General features: G+C 39.7%; 1 protein-coding gene across 4 annotated transcripts in view; it reads right to left on the reverse strand.

The window, feature by feature from the left end:
* Nucleotides 1-8,469: 8,469 nt before the first annotated feature.
* Nucleotides 8,470-18,714, reverse strand: part of MRPL13 (mitochondrial ribosomal protein L13) — a 47,489-nt gene continuing 37,244 nt past the window's right edge. For all 4 annotated transcript variants that reach the window (XM_025450303.3, XM_035715575.2, XM_049092640.1 and 1 more), the window contains one exon: nucleotides 8,470-8,755. In XM_025450303.3, coding sequence (XP_025306088.1) covers nucleotides 8,734-8,755 — 22 coding nt within the window. In that variant the 3' untranslated portion in view covers nucleotides 8,470-8,733. The remainder of the gene's footprint in view (nucleotides 8,756-18,714) is intronic.

Below are 18,714 nucleotides of genomic sequence, written 5' to 3' on the forward strand. Positions count from 1 at the left end.
GGGTGAGCCTTGCTTTGGGGTATTAACTTCTAACCTCGGGGACTGTCTTTGCACAACAGTCCTATAGGACAGAAAGTAGAAGTTCCTAGCATATGTGTGAGATAGGACATGACCAGCAGGGTTGAGTCTGAACCTGCAGAACCACCCACCATAACTCTGGCTAAGCCATAGGTGAGCAGAAGCGATATGTAATAGGGTAGAAATGTGAGTCCAGGAGACTGGTATGAACCATTGTGATTTGCCCAGGTTATTATGTACATTTGAAGTGTGGGAATATGTTCATGGAGCCACAACTATCTATCCCTGGCATGTTTCAGGCACTTGGAATACATCAGCAAGCTTGACACAGGAAAATCGCTGTCTCATTGAGCTTTTGTTCAATGGGATTGACAGAAAATAAATAATAAACCTAAAAAGTAAGTAAATGACACACACACACATAGGAAGAACATGTTATGGAAAAAATAAATGCAAGAGGATTGAGGGAGCTGAGGGTGAGAAGGGAGAGGGCTACAGTTTTAAATAAGCTGGTCAGAGTAGGCTTTATGAGTAGTGACATGTGAGCAAGGACCCAAAGGAGAGGAAGGAGTAAGCCATGGGATCTAACTGGAGGAGGAGCATTCCTGGCTGTGGGAATGGCAAGAGCATGGGCTCTTGTTAGGAAGGTGCCTGAGGTGTTCCATAAGCAGTAAGGAGTTTAGCATGGCCAAGCTTCAAGTAGATGAAGAAGAATTTCAAGAGATGAGAATAGAGTGGTCACTGGGGGCCAGATTATATATTGGCCTGTAGGCCATGGTATAAATGTTGGCTTTTATTCTGAGGTAAATGGAAAGTGTGGGAGTCACTTGAGACCTTCAAGAAACAATTTTGGTAGAATGGTGAGGGCAAAAGCTTGAGAATATTAAGGAAAAAAAGAGGCGCTAAAAGTGGAGACAGCAAGTATCTTCCATTCTTTGAATGAGTCTTGGTGCAAAATGGAGCAAAGAAATAGAATATATGGTGCAAAAAGCAAGGTCAAGAATAATTTTTTTTTCCTCCTTAAGAAGACTCAAATTTGTTTCCTTCTCCTCCTTATTTCACTCTCTTGGCATACTGGGATGAAGGAAGCTGCGGGTCAGTGCCCAGAGTGCTGGTTAAAGGATGAAAACGGGCCATCTCTTTTGTCCCAGTCTATTCTGTCAAAAATCCTACTGGCTCTGGCTTTAAAAACATAGAATCCAACCTCTTCTTCCCATTGCACTTTGGGTAAATTATATATAAAATATAAATTTAAAAAATATGGACTTCCTCGCCCATTTCCTTTATCTCCAAGGTAGCAGAATACCTCCCAATACCCTGACTGCCTTGGCAGACACCAGCACGCAGGACACACAAGCATGGTATGCACTGGGTGTTCCTGCACATCACACAAGCATAGGTTTGAAATTGGTTTGCATAGTTAGACTTGTTTTCTGGTGTTTCTGCTTTTCACCATAAGAATGTGCCTCAGGGAGCCACTGGCCCAAGGATAGCCAGAGATGCGTGGAATAGATCCGGGCTTGAAGGCAAGCCCGGTCCAAGTCGGCTGAACATCACCCAACTTGCACACGTGTGAGAGGGGAAAAAAAATAATTGCTTTGGAGTGGTGATCTGTAAGATGATTGTGGCAATAGCTGAGAGATCTTGTACTTACCACCTATGAATATAACAACTTGTATGTAACCTCTATCTAGGAAACATATTCTGTTTGCTGTCTGCATCCGTTCACTAGACTATAGACTCCAGTGTGAGGCTGACACCAATTCCAAAGTGTGCTCTTTTTTTTTTTTTTTTTTTTTTTTTATTTTTATTTATTTGTGATAGTCACAGAGAGAGAGAGAATGAGGCAGAGACACAGGCAGAGGGAGAAGCAGGCTCCATGCACCGGGAGCCCGATGTGGGATTCGATCCCGGGTCTCCAGGATCGCGCCCTGGGCCAAAGGCAGGCGCCAAACCGCTGCGCCACCCAGGGATCCCCCAAAGTGTGCTCTTTAACACCTCAAGTAATGAACTCAGTTCTCTGTGGACATTGACCGGCGTCTCACAGATTCAACTCAATTCTGTTACTATTTATCTGGAGATAATCAGATTTTACAGGCTAAGGGCTCAGTCCCACAAGACTGCCCCCTCTCAACACCACTGACAAATCCAGGTTGTCACCTGTGCTTCCTGACTGGCTATCAATCGCAGGTTCCCACGCCTTCCTCCTTCACTTTGATTAATTTGCTACAGCGGCTCACCAAACTCAGCCCATTTACTCACCAGATTACCAGCTTATTACGAAGGGTATTCAAAGGATATGAACCAACAGCTAGAAGAAGTGACACATTGGGTGAGGTCCCAAATACAAAAGCTTCTGTCCCCGTGGAGCTTGGGACCCAGCATGTCAGCATGTGGACGTATTTTGGTTCACCAACCTGGAAGTGCTCAGAACCCTGACCTTTTGGGTATTTACAGAGGCTTTATTACAGAGGCGTGATTGATTAACTCACCGGCCATTGGTGATTTATTCAACCTCAGATCCCTCTCTCCTCCCAGAGGGAGGCACTGACAGTTCCAATCCTCTAATCATGAGGTTGGTTCTCTTGCCAACCAGTCCCTATCCTTAAGTGCGATCCCAAAGTCATCTCATTAATAGAACAAAATACATCTTTACCACTCTCATCACTTACAAAATTCCAAGAGTTTTAGTTCTGTGCCAGAAGCAGGATAAAGACCAAATATATATATTTCTTATTATAATCACATCAGCCCATCATGATAGCAGGAGACATATTCAAATATCTATTTCAAGTGCCTAGAATAGTTTCTGGAACATAGATATTGGTTGAATGAATGCAATATAGCTGTTGATCCTTTATTAATATAGACTGGAGACCTGACTGATTAATCACTGCTTCCAAGGTTTAGACTTCTGGGTCCAAATTTCTGAAGGATACACATATTCATATTTTTCCCTGACTTACTGGCTCTACATATGCACAGTGCTGGTAACAGTGCATAATGATGAAATAACTGGTAATATTTTTCTCACAAGTTATAAAAATATTTTATTTGGATTTTGTGAATTTGCCAGAAAGTCAAAGACAGTTGCTTATATTATACTTAAAATTTTATCTATGACCCTTTTTAGTTTTGTGATCACTGAAGAAGATGTTCAGATGGCATCATCATTTCAGAGTGTTGGTTCTGAACGATTTAATATAGGTTGATAAGCTGGAGCCCCACAACAGCAACCCATAAAGCACAGGTGTTCCCCTTGAAACAGTACGGTCTTCTAGCAGCCACTGTTTGCAAGGCTTTAATAAGTATTAACTTTGGAATTGAAAGGTGAGGGCAGTAAAAGCAAAGTTAAGCCTTGAAATAAAGATCTGTTTGAAATCAAAGAGTTTCTCGTGGACCAAATGGCACGGATACAGATGTGTGTCTCCTTCTGAGGCCCTGTTTATGCTGTCTTCGTGTGGAAAACGTATCCTAAACCTTCTTGGCAGCCAGCCTAATAGAAGCTGGGGCTCAGGTGGAGCAACCATCTGTTTTACCAGTAGCTGATCTCAGATTGACATTCTTCTGAGGTGAAGCCCCAAGCAGTCGTGATGCTGCAAATCTACTCAACTCTCTTATTTCAGATTTTTGGGCAGAGAGAGAAATACCATTTCTCTGTAAGAGCCTGTATTTAAGTTGAAATGTAGCCTTAATGTCTGTCTTGGAAAGATCATACCTTCTTAAATACGGTTCTATCCAATTCAAACTCTGCATTGTAGAGTTTGGCAGCAGAACCCCTCCTGGGGCTTGAAGGCTTTGCAGATTCAGAACTTGCTACCTGTTCCATGGGGAGGTTTTCAGCCAGGAGAGACATGGATGTTTAATGTTGTCCTTGGCTGACTGTGGTACTAACCCCCCTCTCCAGGAGAAGGTCAAAAAAGCAAGTCAGGCAGCACAGAAAAGATGGGGGTACGAGCACAGGGACAGCACCTGGATGCAGCTAGGATGGAATTCGCGATAGAGGAAGGTGGGACTCAATCTGATGGTGGTAATTTGCATCCCCCCCCTTTTTAAATCTTCATCTAAATCAAACCTTACATGTAAAACAAAATTCTGCTTTGCAATCACTTTTAAAGATGGCAGCATTCCTTCATTACCACAACCCGAGCCTCTGGGTCAGCCCGTGGCCCAGTCTGTCCAAACCAAGGGACATTATGGGTCTCACTGATCCTAGTTCTTCATATTCACTTTGTAAATTCCTACTCTGGTAGGAATTAGGAAAGAAAAGGATTGTGTTCTGGGTAAGGATGGCTGAAAAGGCCTGCTTTAGAACCTCGCTTTATCTTGGACCACCTGCCAGGTGCTTATTGAATCCCAGAGATAGGCCCTACCAGATGAGGGCGGGCTGTGGCAACAGCACCACTGTGCCTATTAAGGGGGGCCATCCAGAGAGGTGCTCCCTACCGTGGCTCAGACTTGACAAGGAGATGGCACCGGACCTTTGCACAGTAGCTCCCATGTGGCCACTTCTACTGGGGTTGCGGAGCGTGACCTCTTAGGATCCTGCAAGAGTCGGCCCAAAGAAGGATGTGCCCCAACCAGCGATTATAGTGAGTACAGCCATTTGCCCTATAACATGGCATATGCGTTCCTAAAAAAATAATCAATGTATGGTGGAATTTTCACTCCAAAAATAACAGGGCTTATGAGAAAGAGCTGGGGCAGGAAACTCAAACCTTGTACTGTCTTGTGATAAAATTACCACAGTTTTAAACATAAGTTCCTAATAAACATTATAGTAAATATAGAATGTTGTTTTGAGGGGCGCCTGGGTGGTTCAGTCGGTTAAGTGTCTGTCTTTGGCTCAAGTCATGATCTCGGGGTTCTGGGATCAAGTCGTGTGTTGAGGCTCCTGCTGAGCGGGAAGCCTGCCTCTCCCTCAGCCCGCCCACCCACTGCTTGTGCTCACAAATAAAATCTTTAAAAAAAAGGAACGTTGTTTTGACAAGACATGAAATTTGCTTAGTGGAGGTGTTTATAGTGAGGACTTGTGGCTTTTGAACTACGGAAAATACATAAAAGGAAGATTCAAGTTTTTCGAATGAAATGAGATACCGGATGGTAGACGCCTGTGGTTTTTTCCTGGTTTTCATTCCCCTAAATTAGCTTAAAACAGAAATCAACTTTTCTTGTTTTGTTAGTTTCCCCCTCTCCTCAAGAAGCTGTACAGCCCCAAAGGAGATGAGATGACACCAAGTGCTGTCATACTGCATCAGATTTGGGGTTATCTTCAACTCATGGCAAATGAGTGCTTTTCAGTGTTCAGTTGCCCAGGAAACAGGTGATTCTTGGGAAGTTAAGATTAAGCTCTTGTGGGGATCCCTGGGTGGCTCAGCAGTTTGGCGCCTGCCTTTAGCCCAGGGTGCGATCCTGGAGACCCGAGATCAAGTCCCACATCGGGCTCCTTGCATGGAGCCTGCTTCTTCCTCTGCCTGTCTCTGCCTCTCTCTCTTTCATGAATAAACAAAATCTTAAAAAATTAAAGCTCTTTTTGTTTTCAGTGTTGTCTCCTACATCCCCCAGTGTGCTCACTGAAGGCCGACTGACTACAGCAATAGCACACTTCCTCTTGTTTCAGGGCTTTGCAGTCCTGAAGGCTTTTTCTTTTTTTCTTTGCTATTTCTTACTAGGACACTTGCCTGCGTTTTACTGAGAAAATGCAGTAGGCAATGCAATGTACTTGGGGAAAACTGAGAGAGGTGTTTCATATTATTCTACCGTAGCTCATTATGTGCAGCTGGATGGTGTTTTTCATATTTACCTGGTGTTAATCGTGCGAAACTGCATATGAGCAAATATAATTTTAGTTTCAGTGATTAGATTCCTTGTTTATCTGCAGTAATTTGCACATTACAGGTACACATAGCTATTAGAGATACACACACACACATAGTTGTCTTTCCTTCCCACAGGGTTTTTTTTTTTTTTTTTTAAGGTTTTTAATTTATTTATTTATGAGAGACACAGAGAGAGGCAGAGAGAGAGGCAAAGACAGGAGAAGCAGGCTCCATGCAAGGAGCCCGATACGGGACTTGATCATGGGACTCCGGGATTACATCCTGAGCAAAGGCAGACACTCAACCACTGAGCCCCCCAAGCATCCCTCTTCCCATAGGATTTTTGAAATAATTAAGGTTTCCTTCTTTTTCTCTAAAAACTCTTATTTTTTTTAAGTTCTCTTTTGTTTCTTCTATTCATTTCATTCAGGACTTCAGTAGGAGCTACGATGCCAATAGTCTGGCTTGTCTTCCTCCCTGAGATTACTGGGTCCCCTACAGCGAGTTGGGATTTTTGTTTGGCTACTTGTGGTTGTGCTTCCTTAGGAATATGTACAGGTCAGGCTGTTAGAGCCTCGAGCCCACGGCAAAAGGGCAAGTAGAGCAAGGTCTAATAGATTCTGCTTCAGAAGGCCATTTGCTGAGTGCAAAAGCCTCTCTGCTCTCGTTCTCTCCATATGCAAAATGGAGTTAGCGGCTAACAGGAAGGAGGAGCAACTCAGTCCACCGGTATAGCCTTTGTTGAGGTCTCTCTGCTTCCACGCGGGGCGCTCTCAGCAAGTGAGAGAGAGGCTTACGGTGATCAGTGTCCATATTCTTACTGATTATTAATATGAGGATGACTGGGCTCGACGTTATCATAGAGCATGTTGCTATGATCTCATTTCTTTAATTCTTGCAGTTTTGTTAGGAACCAGGGCTTTCTTCAGTGAGCCTTTCTCAACCAAGAAATAGGTGCCAGGCATTGTTTTAGGTGTTCAGGATGCACCAAATTTCGTCTCTATTAAAGCTACTGCAGCAGGAGCTGGAGGCTTATTTCGTATTGACTCACACCTACAGTCACCACATCACAGGGAAGGGGTAGGGGTGGATCTTCCTTTTGGTCCAAGTTTAAAATATAACTGCCGCTTCCTTGTGAATGGTAGCTGTGGAACCATCAGGGTATGCTTGCTGTATTATAGAATTTGTGAGGAACGCCTGGGTGGCTCAGCAGTTGAGCATTTGGCCCAGGGCGTGATCCTAGGATCCAGGATCGAGTTTCACATCAGGCTTCTTGCAGGGAGCCTGCTTCTCCCTCAGCCTATGTCTCTGCTTCTCTCTCTCTCTCTCTCGCTGTGTCTCTCATGAATAAATAAATAAAATTAAAAAAAAAAAGAATTTGTGATACATCAACATAAACACTCACTTCTCCAGCTAGCAGTGGCCAAGTCCATGGGCCTTTGGACCAGGCTGCCTGGACTCAAATCCTGAGGACCACTCAGCAGTTCAGTTCTGTGACCCTGGTCAGGTACCTCACTGCTACTTCAGCATCTGTTTTTAACAGGGAGGATTACATTATGTACATTATAGGGTTGCTGTATGGATTAAGTGAATTTATATAAAGCTGTTGTGTTTGGTACTTTGGCAGATGCTTACTAGAGATACTTCATCTTTAATTTTAGTTACCGTCCTCCCCTACACATACTTACATCACAGCTCATACACAGTTCATATCCACGTCTGACCCCCAAGTGCACTAATTTTTTTTTTAAAGATTTTATTTATTCATTCACGAGAGACCCAGAGAGACAGAGAGAAATGCAGAGACACAGGCAGTGAGAGAAGCAGGCTCCATGCAGGGAGCCCGACATGGGACTTGATCCCAGGTCTCTAGGATCACGCCCTGGGCCAAAGAGGGTGCTAAACCGCTGAGCCACCCAGGCTGCTCCCAAGTGCCCTTATTCACATGTCCGTCTACAGCTCCTTTCCACTCGGCAGAAGACTGTATACTCTTTGGTGCGGCAAGAGGTGCTGGGGAAGACACATGTGATTTCTGTATTCCCAACACCTGGCACTGCCTGACAAATACAGGTTTGCTGAATGAATGGGAAAGGTGGTCTGAAACCCACTCCTTGAATGGCTCCGGCAAGATAAGAAAAACAAACTTCCACAAAAATGTCCAAATATGATGGCTCAGCATCTTAATTTCTAAAGAAGAGATTCTGCTAGGGATATTTATCTCAGTAGTTCAATTTAAGTCCCCAGCAAAAAAGTGATTAGGAGCCAATGGGAGAAGACATGAAGACATAGTGCAAGGATCTGCAAATGGCACCACAGGCAGGGCGGTGAGATTTCTGGGGAGCAGACATTATTTTGGTGTCATGGAGACCAAGAGGCTAGATGGCAAAAAGGGGACTGTACTTTGTAAATACCTCAGGGCAAACTTTACCCTTCTGAGCTGGAAGGATGAATGTAGGATGGGAGGTTAATAAAATAATCATTGAAAGGAAAAGTGAAGATAGGGCTTGTTTGCCCAGGGGCCAGAATACTGATTGAGGAACCTGAGGGAATCTATGTGGGATATGCACATGTTGGCAACTTAATTGCAGTGTTACCTAGGGTTTGTTTTTTCGTTAAATGACAAATCGAACAGTTAAACAAGAAAGCAATTTTATTCTTTCATCACTTACAACACTCAAATTGGACTACATAATAAAATAATCATATAAAATAATGTATTTTATTGCAATTTCCTATTGAAGGAGTATCCCCTCCTGACCTTTGTCCACAAGCTTTCAGTGTCCATGACAAGTTCCTTGTCAAAATGCAGTGGATGTCTCACTCTGCTTGTAGCTTGGGAGAGACTCATTAAGAAGCTCCAGTCACCACATGGCTATTTCCCGCCATTTTCATTCTCCTAGAGTCGATAATCTTCAGGTCTGAAAGACAAAATCAACATTTATTTATGAATCATCATTTTCTCCTGCCTGATGAAAGAAGGCTTATTTTTCAATTTAAAATGAAAGTAACAGGAATCCCTGGATGGCTCAGTGGTTTAGCATCTGCCTTTGGCCCAGGACGTGATCCTGGAGTCCCGGGATCGAGTCCCACATCAGGCTCCCTGCATGGAGCCTGCTTCTCCCTCTGCCTGTGTCTCTGCCTCTCTCTGTCTTTCATGAGTAAATAAAATAAAATCTTAAAACAAAATAAAATGAAAGTAACTGTTTGAGAAATTATCTACAAATGTTAGATTGTTGGTGAAAAACACTAAAGCCAAATCATCATGAAGCAACAATTCCCAAACTCTTTTAAGAACATAAATGTAGGCTGTCTGTGCCTATGCATGAATCAACTTAAAAACTTGAATTCAATTTCTATTGAAATTTAAATATACTTTCTTAAAGACCTTTTCACAGAAAGGACGGTTATGATCTTTAAAAATGCATATAAGGTATATGGATTTACCTAATCAAGATGATTTTTGAATGAGTAATTTCTCTATTTATATTATATATATATTTTTCAAAGATTTTATTTATTTATTCATGAGAGACACAGAGAGAGAGAGAGGCAGAGACACAGGCAGAGGGAGAAGCAGACTCCCCGTGGGAAGCCCAATGCAGGACTCAATCCCAGGACCCCAGGATCATGACCTGAGCCAAAGGCATATCCTCAACGGCTGAGCCACCCAGGTGTCCCCCTATTTATATTATTTTATCATGCTACATTTTTCACTATGATACATATACAAAATAAATGTAAAACACTAGCCTTTGCTATTTTAATTATATACAAACTGGCCTTTTCCTCATTCATGCATTTATAGGATTAATCATATCTGAAAGTTACTTCCAGTAGTAAACTAAAAAAAACAACAACACGTTTTTTAGGGCAATATTCAATCATAACAAGTGGAGAAAATGAATAGGAAATAACAAAATGCAAAAAATGTTAAAGTGTCCTTTTATTTTTTCCATAGGTGTATTTGTAGGTTTTGAGCTCACATGGAATTTTCAGAAGTTCCTAATCCGTAAACTAAATAGATATTTTTGAAACAGCTGTAAAAATATTAGATAGTTTGAGTTCCTTTAGAAAATAGATGAACTCTGTTTGCCCCGAAATAACTTATCTAGTCCCTTTCTACATTTACAGCATGTTTTCTTAAACAAAATACTCACAAGATACCAGATTGCTCAGCTATGAAGACCAACAGTCTAGTGGCTGAGTAAATAAACTACATTACAATTTAAAGTTATTATTTAGCTCTGAGGAACACAGGCACTGATCTGGGAAACCAGCCAAATATGCTTCACCATATCAGCCATTCTATGACAACAAGAAGAGAAACTGCAGAAATTTGTCACTGTTTTTGAAATCTCCTTCCAAACGTAAAAACTGCATCCAAAGTCTAGGAAATAACAGCGCAGCATGGTCCGAGAGCCTGAACCACGCTCTTTGGAGCATGGCTCCAAAGGGCATCCTTTTCATCCTTCTCTGCATAACAGCAGTTCATTTCAAGAAACCACTTATTCTCCTATCCAGCTGGTTCATATAATTAATGACTAATGGGTGGTGGTGATGCACTCAGAAAGAAATCTTCTAAGCTAAGGTCCTAACAAGGAGTCTCTGCAATTCCACTCAATAAAACTAAACATGATTAGTCATAGTCTAGTTGTTTCTAAAAATTATTAAGTAACAATGAGATGACAAAAGGACCTTTTAGTGGGATTTATAAGTAAAATTGGAAATGTGTATGAAGGGTGTAATCTGTAAGTATGTAGGTAGTGACCTGAAAGCTATGGGGGGCAGGTGGCTAATAAAGACAAATTTGTTTCAAGAGGATTTTTTTGATGGGAAGTGAGGAGGCTATAGCAGTGATGAGTGAGAAGAAAGGACAGGTTCAGGATTTAAGAGGCAGAAAGTGCCATGTTGGTGGGGAGAGGGTGAGAAGAGGGGAGAGAGAGAGGACTAGGGAGCTGGAGGAAAGAGTTACTAAAAAATGATTCTGGGATGATGCCTGATTTTCAGCTGGAAGACCTCCATGAATGCCAATGCTACTGATCTTTTCAGGATAGGGAATACAGGCAGAGGAACAGATTGGAAGGGAAGGATCTTGGTTTTTGAATATGTTGAGGTCTGGACATGACAGGTAGCTAGCAATTAAGATTTGGAGTTTAGGAGAAAGGGGGCAAAGGGGAAGACATGTCAGAGTCTCTACCTTCTTTTCCATCCCGCTTCCACCTAGGCCCTGCCTAAAAAAATCTTCAGTAGTCCTTCACTGCTTTGTCAAAATACAAACACCCTGGAAATCAATATATAACCCTCCACGACATGGCCTCAGCTAACATTTGAGTTACTTTTTCTACAGCCCATCTTTTTACATATTGGTCCCATTAGAATACTTGCTATTTTGGGGGGTTTCTCTTGAAGATTTTACTTCAGAGAGAGAGAGAGAGAGAGAGAATGCATGTGCGCATACACACACACACACACACACACACACGCATGGGGGTGAGGGGAAAGGGAGAAACAGACTCCCCGCTGAGCAGAGGGCACACTGCAGGGCTAGATCCCAGGACCCTAGGATAATGACCTGAGTGGAAGGCACATGCTTAACCCCCTGAGCCACCCAGGTGCCCTGCACTACTTGCTATTACTCAGATAAAAACTTCCCCAACTCTGGACTTGGGTACTTGAACTTTGCTCTGCCTGGCAGACTTGACTAACCCTTCAAATTCAACTAATCACATAATCTGGGAAGCCCTCCACAACCTTTCTTTCTAATTTAGGGCTCCTCTTTCTGAGATTGCCAAAGAATATCATGCACACCTCTATTTCCGTGTTTCTCAAATTATACTTGTCTTTACTTATGCAAATATTTATGTAAGATGTGCTGAATGCTTATTAGATGCCACAAAGTATACTATTTCACATGTATTATCTCATTTTATTCTCTTAATTACATTGTGAGAAAGACAATTTTATCAATCCCATTTTATGGAGGACAATACTGAGGCTCAGAGAAGCTGGTAACTGCCCTAAGGATACACAGTTAGGAAGTGGGTGGTAGGGACCTAGTGCAGACTTTCTGACTGCAAGTGCCTACATGTACCATTTTATTCTATGTGACTTCTTTTAGGCTGTTGGTTCCTTTGAAGGCAAGGTCCCAATATAACTGCATTTATGCTTTCAGCAATTAGCATGGTGCCCAGCATATAGTGGATACCTGTAAGATATGTCATTACAGTACAGTGGCTGCCTTCAAAATGCCATTTTGTTTTACAAACTCATCCTTTTTTTTTTTTTTTTTTTTTTTACTGAACTTAACAGGCTCTTTATTGGGTGGGTAATTAGCTTCCAGAAAGGGAAGACAGTATCTTGGCCAAGGGACTAGGTACTTTAGATGCTGTCTGGCATAGCCATGAACATCAACTTATAATGGAGGCAATTAATGATATTTCATGGTGTTCAGGAGGTAGTCTCGTGGGGAAAAGTGAGGTCTTTACACCAAATACCTCTTATTCCTCCAAGCATGTGCGTATACACACACATACACACGAAAGCAGGCACAGCATACAATGCATTTATACTCCTTACTTTCTTCCACTAAAAGAAATTCAAAGTAAGAAAGGGGAGGGCAGGTGCTTCTCAAATGTTAGTGGCTATACATATCACTTGGGCTCTTGTGAAACTGCAGATTCAGATTCAGTTAATCTGTAGAGGGGCTCATGATTCTACATTTCTAACAAGCTCCCATGTGATGCAATGCTGCTCCATGGACCACATGATGACTTAGCCAGGGTTCACCTTAGACCTCATACAGAGCTATTCATAAGACAGAGGGGTTGGCTACTTGAAGATGCTAAAGAAGGAAATGAAGTAAATTTCTAAAACTATGCTGTGCCTAAGAGAAGGTAACATACCTCTTCCTTAGCTAGAGGTGATTCCATTTGCTATACAGTATCCTTTTTAGCTCTTTACCCAGAGAGAACTTTATTAACAGGCAGTTTTATGCTTTTCTGATCCAATAATAATTTTACATTATGATAATATGTACTGAGGCTGGATACTGGAATTCCTTTGGTATCTATCACCAAAGAAAGATTAAATTATAGTCCATGTAGTTTTAGTAATGTGAGTTAAATGTTATATTTGGTTCTTTAAACATTGCTAATCTATATATGGCAACACTGTATTATCAGAATTAAATTCTTGAATTATGTCATTTACATACTTACCCTACATTTTTTTTTTTAAAGACAGGTTTTATTTATTTATTCATGAGAGACACACAGAGAGAAGCAGAGACACAGAGGGAGAAGCAGGCTCACTGCAGGAAACCCAATGAGGGACTTGATCCCTGGACCCGGGATCACTCCCTGAGCCAAAGGCAGACACTCAACCATTGAGCCAGCCAGGTGTCTTGCTACCTTTTTCCTTTTTAAGATTTTATTTATTTGAGAGAGAGCATGCATGCACGAGTGGGAGGGAGAGACAGAGGGAGAAGGAAAAGAAGCAGACTCCTCACTGAGCAGGGAACATGGATTTGGGGCTCAATGTTGAACCCTGGGATCATGACTTGAGCCAAAGGCAGATGCTTAACCAACTGGGCCACAGAAGTGCCCCTACTCTACTTTATGTGTAGATCTACCTCATCTACTTACTAGATTAAATAATTTTTAAAAGCAAGACACCTGGCATCTAGCTTATTGCTTTTCACAGTATGGATGCTTAAATGTTGTTTGAAACCTTAATGTCCCAAGATGAAATGGCTTAATCCTTTGTTAGAAGGATGATGAGTGAATTTATATTCTATATTTGTCTGCTTAGTTCTTTTCACCGTTTCAGTGCAAAAAAAAAAAAAAAAAATCATGAAGTCCTAAAATAAAAGATAATATTCTATAAGGTTGATATTTTTGTAAATGACACTATTCTAAAATAATCTCAGGAAATCATTGAAGAGACATTTCAAGTGCTGTTACAGAAAGCTAATCTCTATTAGTTTTTTTTTTTATAGAAACATATTCCTTGACAGAAACAAGTTATATTTTAACAAAATTACCATAATCTTTTCTTCATATGTGTAATATAAATAATTCACAACTAAATATATCAGAGTTACACTAAAACATGGACTATTAAGAAAAACTCTATTAAAAAAAGAAAAACTCTATTTTAGCTATAACTATAAGATTTACAAAGACCAAAATATGAATTTACCATACTTCTCACCCCCCCTTTTTAAAAATATTTAATTTATTTATTCATGAGAGACAGAGAGAGAGAGAGAGAGAGAGAGAGAGAGAGGCAGAGACACAGGCAGAGGGAGAAGCAGGCTCCATGCAGGGAGCCTGACGTAGAACTCGATCCCGGGATTCCAGGATCATGCCCTGGGCCGAAGGCAGGCGCTCAACCGCTAAGCCACCCAGGCGTCCCTACCATACTTCCTGAATTAAAAGTCAATTCCTCTTTCATGGAGATAAGATTCCACTCATTTATTCATTCAACAAAGATTACTGAGTGTCATGTCTAACTGTGGGGACTGGGAACACAGCAGTAAGCAAGACCGGGTTCTGTCTTTAGACAGTATATTTCTTTGACAGAGATGCACATACAGGTGTACACACTCATACACAGACACAATATGTACACTTTGACCTCTGAGGTGAGAGCTAAAAGTGTTAAACTTTCATATATATACTCAGGGTAATTTGGGAGATTAATGAATCTTCAAAGAATTAGCCAATGTAAGACTTTGTTTTCTTCTAAATTGTGCTAAAATTACATAGCTACTAAATGTTCTATAGCAAGAGTTCATTTTGCACTTAATACTTGTCACTAGCAGAAAACTGCCTTCAAATACTACAGCTTTAAAAAAAAAATCCCCTTTTCAATGAGGAAACAATTGACAAAAAGGGCTGTCTGAACTACAGAAAAGTATTCTGTGATACTCGTGACTGCTAAGAAACTTGAAAGTTAAAATCCTACCACATCTCACAAAATTCTCTATTTTCTATAGCAAATCCTTTACTACTGAAATCACTATGCAAAATGCTGCCACTCATTAAAATGAAACAAGTACATCTTAGAAATTCAGAGATAAAATTCAGGACAAAAACTGATAGAAGCCAACACATTTAAATTAGTTTGAAAATGGGGACATTTCTATAAAAGAATTTATCTTTTGACTTCATGAAAATCTTTAGGGAATTTTTAGTTTTCATTGTAAATTGCTGGGACAAATCCATTTGGTTTGTGAATAAAATGAAATATAAAGCTATAAAACATTGTTTACGTGATGGTTCAGTGAGACACTTAGTATTATTTATCTCATTAAGATATTTTCCAGAAGGAAAAAGCATTTGAATTTCAGTTGTAAATTCATGAAATCGGGTATAAACTTAAGTGTAAGAAATCTCAAAAATATTTTATTGTTCCTTAGGTCTTATGTCTTTTCACTCATAAATAGTATTTGTCAGTATAATGCTTACTCCAACAAAATATTTAAAAGACAAGAATAAAATATGGACAGTGGAGTAATCTTAAGAACAATAAAATATCAGTTTGATTGAGTTTTAAGTCTCTCAATAATAGTCTGATGCAACTGTTTAGAATAAACAATCACAGGAAATCTGGTGACACTGCATTGTCCTTGAACTAAAATTCTTTGAACTAAAGATGTTAGCTATACAGGAGATAGTGAGGCAGAATAATGGTGCCTCTCTACTCATTTCTCTAGGTATTGTACCATATACCAAATCCTGATTAGAAAAACTTCAGTGGTGTTTTAAAAACCGACAACTAAATTCATAGACTTGTTAAAAATTTTAAAACAACCTACTGCTTTTTTCAGTTAAGATAAATAGGAATTGCTGTTCCATTCAACTATCATTTTTTAAGTCACAAGCTCTATTGGCTTGGAATGATTTGGTTTGATTGCTCAAGTTGAGATTCTTTTTAATTTTAACAACCAGTCCTAATCTGTTCATATCCAAAAGAACAGTAAAGTTTAGAAGGTCTAATTTGAGCAAAATGCAGCACTGGAAATACTGAGGTCTACAGTTTATGCCAGTGCTGAGCTGGTTGAAATAATGGGAAAATTGGAATGTAACCCTGCTCCTGAAGTCCAGCTAATAACTTTTGCCTGTGAAGAGCAGCAAATTAAGTTAAATCTTGTAGGAAAATGCCATATGACAGACTAGCATAAAATTATGGAAAATCTTGAAGATGTCCAGATCCCAATTCCTTATGGGTTTTTGAAAAGGTAAAAATCCTCCTTTATGGTCTTTCAATAAATTAAGCATCTGATGTGAATGAAGCACATTTTACAAAAAAGGCATAGGTAAAAATATAATTTTCTGGGTATTAATTTTACTAAACCTGAAAACCTGTAGATTTTTACGATTCATAGGTTTCAAATCAGAGGGCATGTGTAAGTTTAAATCATTGCTCTCGAGCTACAGACGAGACGAGACAGGATGCTCACCACGGCCCTTTCCCAGGCTAATGTCCTCACACTTATGTTCCTTTTCCAGGGCTAGAGGCATCCAGCCTGATGAAATACTCTAAATCGAATCCTGCTTTCAGCAAAGACAATTCAAGGCCAGTAACGACTGTCCTCCTATCTCCCCACTTCCATCCTTGCCATTCACTTCTTTGCAGGCACACTTCTAATAGCACACTCTGTAGAGGGCATTAACCCCTGGGTAAATGAGTTTTCATTATAAACATCTCTTTTCAAGATTTATTGATGCTGAACTTTCCACACGTAGTGTCTATACACAGGTGAGGGTTTTGTTTAAAATAAAGCATTACTGACTTAATGAGTGAGGAATACAGAAATACATTTCTTTTTTGGTATTGTTTCATCACTTACTCTGTGGATTATGTGAAGCAACTCAAGTTGAAATTTTCCACATACCTTGTTTTTCCTAAGAAAAGCTCTCCCACAGAATTTTGTAAAAATGAAATAAAAAAGTTTAAAATGATCAAGTTTTATTTTTATCCTACATAATGAAAAGTTTCCATTACAGTGATAGCATTATAATTTCTATGATTACTGTGGTTTTGTAATGTTTTGGCAAAACTACAATGATTATGGAAATAATTATTGACAGCATTAAAATAAGTTGACCATTTGAAAGCTGTAATTCCAGGCAAATGCATTGTGAGGGAAAAACAGTGCTGTTGCTTTTTATTTGACAAATTCTCAGTGCATACTCTACAATCACCACTTGCACATGGCAACCACACATTTATTTTGTACCATCAAGAAACAAAACAGCTTTGTAAGATATTCTAACACAATCTATGTATGCATGAGCTATAAAAATATTAATACACCAAGTATATCCACTAATTTAAGAAGTGAAGTTTATAGGCAATACTTCTTATACAAGAAAATGACTTTTAATTATTAAAAAAAAAATTCAGCTTTCTCATAAATGTTTCTTTTCTTCCTAACATTGTTTTAAAAATGACTATACAACCAGCATAATATCTGGATAAACTGAAATTAGGCCTGAGAGAACATAACTTTCCTAAGTGATTTAAAATAACTTAAATGAAATCCCAACAACAGAGCTTTTAATTAAAACAATTTGTCAATCACCTACTGGGTTCAATGGGTTTTGACTATTATTACTGTTTGTTTCTTAAAAGCTTTTGTCTCTAACAGAAGAGCTAATAAACGTTATTTAACCAAAATCTAATAATAGTTCCAATTTTTAAAATGTACATTTCTATACTGTAAACATATATAAAATTTTATTACTAGGGAAACAAAAACCAAAGCAAGCTATTATTGTGTCTATTGATTTAGGTGCAACCCAGGTACATCTGTTTCAATCAAGTCTCTGCAGATTCACCATCAGATCTATCTTGACTAAATTCCAATTACTACATTCCAAAAGAAAATTATATTGTTGGCTTAGCTATTTTGGGTGGAATGAGAGCATATTTAAGCAGCCGCCTTCTCCAAAAGGAGAAAAAAAAAATTTTCTCATGACAGCAAATCTAACAGTAATGAGAAATCCCATTTTCTTAAAGATTTTATTTATTTATTTGAGAGAGAGGAGAAGTGAGCAAGCGTGGGGCGGGGGTGGGGGAGCAGGGAGAGAGGGAGACGCAGGCTCCTTGCTCAGGGAGCCCAAAGTGGGGCTTGATCCCAGAACCTGAAATCATGACCTGAGCTGAAGGCAGACACTTAACCAACTGAGTTACCCAGGCACCCCGAGAAATCCCATTTTCAATGGGTTACACTGCATAGTGTGTTACATATTTTATTTTTTACTCTAATGTCTATAATATTTAATATTAGAACTTTATAAAATGGCAATTAAAATGCCAACGTTCATTAAAGTGGTCACTAGTCACATGAGGCTACTGAAACTTAATTAAAATTACATAAAATAAAATTTCAGTTTCTCAGTCACACTAGCCACAGCATAAGTACTCAAGACCCACATGTGGTCAAGAGCTACTGTATTAGATAGCTCTAAGAGAGAGTTTTTTCATCATGTGGAAAGTTCTATTAGACAGCCCTGAATCAAAAGATTATCCATTTCTCAGACATAAGCTTTTGGCCAATCCAAAAATGCTTTTTTTTTTTACTGGTTCTATGCATTCCACGGTAATAAAAACTAACTGGACTTAATGTCAGCTGTAATGTGCAGAAATAAAATGTCGAATGATTTATGTTAAATAACTGGTATACCTATATCATGAGATATCCTTAAATTGTTATGTCTACGTGTATACCCACATTATTATCTTGGGAACACAAACTGACACAAGTTGTATGGCTGCTTGTAAGGAAAGATCATATTTTAGCAGAGCATAAAAAGGAAAGGCTGGTCCCTTAATGCATATTCCTGTCAGAGGGAAATTTGGAATGAAA

This window comes from Canis lupus, chromosome 13, assembly GCF_003254725.2.
Source record: "Canis lupus dingo isolate Sandy chromosome 13, ASM325472v2, whole genome shotgun sequence".
NCBI lineage: Eukaryota > Metazoa > Chordata > Mammalia > Carnivora > Canidae > Canis > Canis lupus.